The 6,061-nt window shown below is 29.7% G+C and overlaps 1 protein-coding gene across 1 annotated transcript; it reads right to left on the bottom strand.

The window, feature by feature from the left end:
- Positions 1-345: 345 nt before the first annotated feature.
- Positions 346-5,697, bottom strand: LOC111983996 (putative laccase-1). The gene is made up of 5 exons (XM_024015635.2): positions 5,389-5,697; positions 5,133-5,226; positions 2,955-3,106; positions 1,572-1,814; positions 346-968 (listed from the first exon to the last, which is right to left on the bottom strand). Exons 1-5 carry the CDS (start codon positions 5,448-5,450, stop codon positions 944-946), a joined length of 576 nt encoding a protein of 191 aa, XP_023871403.2. The 5' UTR covers positions 5,451-5,697; the 3' UTR covers positions 346-943.
- Positions 5,698-6,061: the final 364 nt, after the last annotated feature.

Below are 6,061 nucleotides of genomic sequence, written 5' to 3' on the forward strand. Positions count from 1 at the left end.
TGGTTTCAAGACTTTCACTTATATATAACCTATATCCTTGAAGGCTTGAACACAACCAAAGAGTGGGACAATGGTTACTAAACCTATGTATGAATTGTACATTGGTCCTCATTGACCATGCTCATTCACATACTTGTCTTGGAGCTAATGACTTTAGCATGCTGACAATTATACTCAAAAGTCATTTATCAACATTTTAACTTATACTTATCGTAGTTAAGTGATGATGACTAATGAATTAAAACCATCAAAGTGTAAATACTGAAAGAAATTAATAGAAAGATTATTTAGTTAAGTGATGATGACTAATGAATTAACACCACTTAAATGTCAGCACAGAAAAAATTAGCAAAAAAGATTATATAGTATTATTTAATAATAAGCAACATTTCACTGTTCAGAGGCTCAGCCCATCCCAATTACATAGAAGCTAAAACCATGTAGATGCATAGGATGATTATCTGCAACCCCAACTTTAGTTACTTGAAATACTATCTCAACTACAACGTTATAATTTACTGTCAAAGACTTTTGCAACACTGATAGTCAAGCTTCTTGAATCTTGATAACCTTTTTTGGCATATTGATACGATGTTCTTTGCTTGCTAAGCTCCTTAAACGTATTGTAAAGTTGCTAGCGGCGTCTTTGTCATTGTAGCTAGGAAGTTTTAGGATGGGAATAGATGATGAGGTAGTATAATTGCCTTTATATTGGAGAATTGCTGTAGTGTTGGTGCAGTGTAATATTGACTAGGAGATTGATTGGCTGTGACAAAAACCTCCATTGTTTGTCCTGGAGTTATCATGATATATAATTAGTTTTTATTGGTTTGATGTATGCACCATCAATCCCAACAACTATGAGGTAGTGCTTAGCAATTCCAAAACATTGTTCTACATTCATTATGGAATTGATTATGTGTAGAAGATAGGTCTGCCATAGTTAACTGGTAGACAATATGTAGTTCCTGCAAAATAAAGTAATGATGGCCATCATTAGATAAATTGGTTTCATAAACCCGAGAAAATAAATAAATAAATAAAGAGTTAAAATATCAAAACTTATGTGTATTTTATATTTTCAATTAAATTTAATTATGTGGTTTATTTGGCCAATGCAACAAAATGTCAAAATCTTGTGGTTTACTAGTTTATTGGCTAATGTATGGTTATATCTTCTAAAGTGTTATTATTGAATTTAGATTAAATTACTAATTTGGTCCTCCATATACCATATATTAGAACATTCATAGAGGTTTTCTGGTTGACCATTGATAGTGATAGCATCTGAGATTTTTGGATCACCACCAGTTGTGAGGGCTTCATCAATTATTGTCATCACATCTCCTTTATAACATTTTGCTGTGAGTAAATTGAACCCAAAATTCATACTTTCACCAAAAATAACAGATAAATGAAGTTGTTTATAGATAGCATTGGTGTCAATGTGGAAGTTTCTTATTGTTACACTAAGAACCAACAGATAAATAATTAAATATGTGACAGAATATATTCGTATTTCACAAAAAATATGACAACAAAAGGAGTATCTGAAATTTTAAATTGCATACCAGGAACGATAGCCTCTTCTGGCATAAGGCTTAGGAAACAAATAGGTGGTTCCCAAAGCAGGTAAAATAATAATGACGCCATTTATTGTGGCACGAGACCAATCACTATGGGCATGCCACCATAGAGTTCCTTCTATGAAAAATATTATCGCTTGAGTGAAGCTTGTATTAAGTGGAATAGGACACTTCATGATATTCTCTAGTCCATCTGACCATGGATTTCTTGTTTGTCGGATTCCATGCCTGTATAATTATCAAAGTTCTCTTCACAGTTAGAAGTCTATTTCATTTAATGCTCTCATCATGGTCACATAAAATGTGGTAAGACATAGTTTATAGGATCATTGTATTGTGATTTATCACTAAATTATTAAAAATGTTACACTTCATTTCATCTACTCCGGTTAACTTTTATCCCACAAATCTAACTAGGTAGCACTATTTTTAACATTAAGAATCTAATATCTTTGACATACAGCATTACATTTAATAATAAAAAAACACAAGCAAAAAAAAAAAAAAAACTAGACACGTATAAGGAGAACATGTATATTATGAAACTATTGGTCAAAAGCATGATATAAAAGATCTAAAGTTTAAAAAAGAAAAAAAAAATCAATAATTTAGGGATAGGAAAAAAATATCTTTTTTAAAATTTAGAGACAATAAGCATAACATTTTCAATAATTTAAAGATAAAAAACATACTTTTGAAATTTAGGAATACTTTTTCGGATAATTTGATAGTTAAGAGAGAGAATTTGATTCTAGAATGTCTCTGTTGAAAACATAGGTGTTAATTGGTTGAGTTTCAAGACTTTTAACAAAATTTAGTTGTTGAAAAATGTTTTTTATGTAAATTTTAATTAAGGGCTTAACCTAAACAGAAATAATTACTTAAAGCAATTAATGCCGTGGCCTTAACATGTGGAAAAATGATGTGCCCTTTGTCAAAGGAGACTATAATATTTAGAGACAAAGGTTGTCAATTAATATTGTCATTTGTCGCTAACTGAACCAAACAGGCAATTTGGTTTTATATACCAAATAGCATGTACCAAGGGATTTTACAGGCTCTAGATGCCGTAGCAAAACTGCAAAAGTGGAAAATTCTTGCTTTTGGAGGTTCATTGTTGGGTCAGGAAATACACTATATGTTCCATTTCTTTTTTTCTTTTTTAAGTTCTATAGTTATAACGAGTAAGTGAGATTTAAATCCTAGATGTTTTTATTGGAAATACGAGCAAATATCCACTAGTTGATTTACAAAACTCTTGACAATATGCATTTTCTATGTTAAAGTAGAAAAATAAAAACTCTTTTAACCTGGGTTAATGGTGTTTAACCCTCCAACATATATGAGAGAAAGAAAGTTTGAAATTACCAATGGATTGTGATTCCATATTTTCCACGATCGTGTATATTAACAAAAACAGTATCCCATTTGTGAACCAGAATGGTTGGTCTAGGGAAATTATCATTTACAGCTGACACAGTCTTTGTGCTGCATAGTCTTCTGTAATTTGTCTCCTTCATCTGCCATCAAAAATCCCAAGAAGGAAAACAAAATAGAAGTTTAGAGGAAGGGCAATTATCAGTGAATTTCAATCATAAAACTTTATTTTAAACTCCTTAAATGTCATATAGGTTTTGACTTTTGTGCATGAAAATCTCATTTGCGTTTGAAATTTAAATGAAAAGCATAAAAACATCAACCCATTTTTCAAGTTAATTGAATGAGTAGTATTATGGGTATTACAAATTTTATTATATTAAGCTTACAAACTAATGTGTCATTAATAATAAAAGGACAAATTTTTTTTTAATCAATTTTTCTAACTCAACTCACTAGAGAACAATGAGAGAAATGTGCCTTTATTTTGTGATCTTCTTGAAGTGTTCATAGTGTAAGTAGCGTCCACAAGTGGATTTTTCAAGCAGCAACTCCATTAACACAATTATATCAAAATTTCAAACACCTATGCTCCCTCTAAAAAAGTATGAACGTCAAAATACGAGTAAAGAAAAATAAGCGTGTGTATAATGTGCCTTGTCATCTTCCAATTTAACATATAGTTTATATGTGTAATAAACAGTAACACAGCCCTAATCTTTTTAATTTATTTTCTTAATTAATTTCTGGGACGTTGAGTTACTCAATCGATTTCAGTCTATTTCTAATCACAGCTTTCACGTTACCTTTGTAAAAAGCAGCCCCATCTGTTTTTAGCCAATATGGGTTAGAAAAATAAAGGTTTGCGGACGTGGGACATGTGCGGGCCGGCCCAAGGCTTAGGCCCAAGCCCCCATTACAAAAAAAAATATATATATATATATTTTGACCCCTACAAAAGAGGCTTCTTAGCCGTTGTAGAAAGCCAAATATTATTTTCTTTTTGAGAAAATAAAAAGGCCAAAAAATTCATTAATAGATATGATTTTTTCAAATGGTTGGCACTTCTTCTTTTTTTAATAGTGATGCCAGGGGATATCATAAATTTTACCACAAGTTTATAAACTGACATGTCAATAATCACAAAAAAGTAATTCAAATATTCATTAATTACATTTCTCAAGTTATTCAATCACGATTACTATCACATTATATTGTTAACATTTTGTCATATTTTTAGCATTTTTTTATTTCCAATTTGACATATAATTTATATTGTGAAATTAATCTTACTTTAGTTAGTATTATTCATTAAATTATATATTTAAAATGCATCAAATTAACCCCGATTTGATTAGTATTATATAACTGTATATAATTAATAGTTATATATAAAAGACTTTACATAAATTTTCATCTTAGTCTCCAAATTATATTGGGCCAGCCCTGGATATGTGTAGCTAATGATTTTAGCTTTATTAGATCCCATCGACAGTAGCTATTAAAGGAGAAAGACTTCTTCTTTTTTTTTTTGGTGAGGTAAAGGTGAAAGGATTTTTTATTTCTTTTTTGGAAGACTTTAATAGTTAAGGGGAAGAGTATAAGAATGATCCCGTGTTGAAGCTATCTTTGCAAATATAGTACAGATTTTTGACAGTGTAGTCAACAAGTATTGTTTGATTAAACTTGCTATTTTAGTTTAGCTTAAGTTTGTTTTTCAAAAAAAAAAAAAAAAGTGTAGCTTAAGTTTTTGGTATTGAGATAGAAATATTTTTAACTTTACAAGTCTACCTCTTTTTAAAACAAATTAGAAAATTTCCTATTTATTAAGGGATTGTCTAGACCTACACATAATTGGAGTGTTCAAATATGTTATATGATTAAATTTATTACTATTTCCTTATCATTTAGGATTTTGAGATTTCCAAATAGGACACATTTTTTAAATAAATATCTGAAATTTATCAAGAAAGGAAAATGGCATCTCTCGAAGAATGATCCCGCGTTTTGGAAGAAGGATTCAAAAGAATTTCAACCATGTGATGTGAACATCAAATATATCGAGCAATACAAACACGATAATTTAAAGAATAGGCAGAAGCAAAACTTATAGTATATTAACATGTTTAATTTACCAATTAGATTGCAACGGTTGATTAAATTACTTACAGTAAAGTTTATTAGCTCAACTGGTAAAGTCTCTTGTCGAATAACAGATTTAGATTCAAATCTCACATTCATCAATATCAATTTGTATCTTGACCTGATTGAGGAAAAGAAAAAAAAAGACCTTTAACATCAAATTATGCGAGAATGAGGGAACAGAAAACAAGAAAACACTACTCTCATTAGTGGAGTTGTTGCCTATAAATTTCAATTCCAAAATATAGTGTTAGAAAAGAATATTTGGAAGGAAAAATCTTACCAATAAAATGAACCTTGATACCATCTCAATTCAATTTCGCCACGTTGACCTAAGCTTCCCATTAGAAATATATGGTATGTTTGGTTTGAGAGGAGAGTAAAGGAAGGTAGAATAGAGTTGGCTAAAAATATACTCTTCGCTCAGGTCAATGGCTTTCTAGGAGAACAAAATCTGTGAAAAAAAATAAGAAAAAGAAAAAAAGAGAAGCTTTCTGAATGATCTAGTGCAACACTATAAAAAGGATCTACAGAAACTATGGCTGTATAGACAGCGGTACAACATTAAGAAAGAAGACTGATAAGTGATAACTGAAGTGAGGGCTTCAATGAGTTTCATTTATATATAGCGTTCCAATTTTTCTGTAGTACATAGATTGAAGTACAGACCTTGTACTACATTACTAAACCAAGTTTAAATAAATAAATAAATATAAAATAAAAATATTTTAAGGCCAATAATAGAAAAGTCTTCATCATTATCCGTAAAACTCACTATATTCTCTGAAATATATAATTTTCTATTAACTTTGTCGTTAACTTTGTCATGGTAATTAATTTTATGTTTGGTTAACTTCTTTAACTTTAAAATAATATATATATATATATATATATTAAATAACATCTTTTGGAGTAATTACATCGCTACAAATTATTTTACAATATTTTTATAAATT

Source organism: Quercus suber, unplaced genomic scaffold, assembly GCF_002906115.3.
Source record: "Quercus suber isolate HL8 unplaced genomic scaffold, Cork oak 2.0 scaffold_109, whole genome shotgun sequence".
Taxonomy (NCBI): Eukaryota; Viridiplantae; Streptophyta; class Magnoliopsida; order Fagales; family Fagaceae; genus Quercus; species Quercus suber.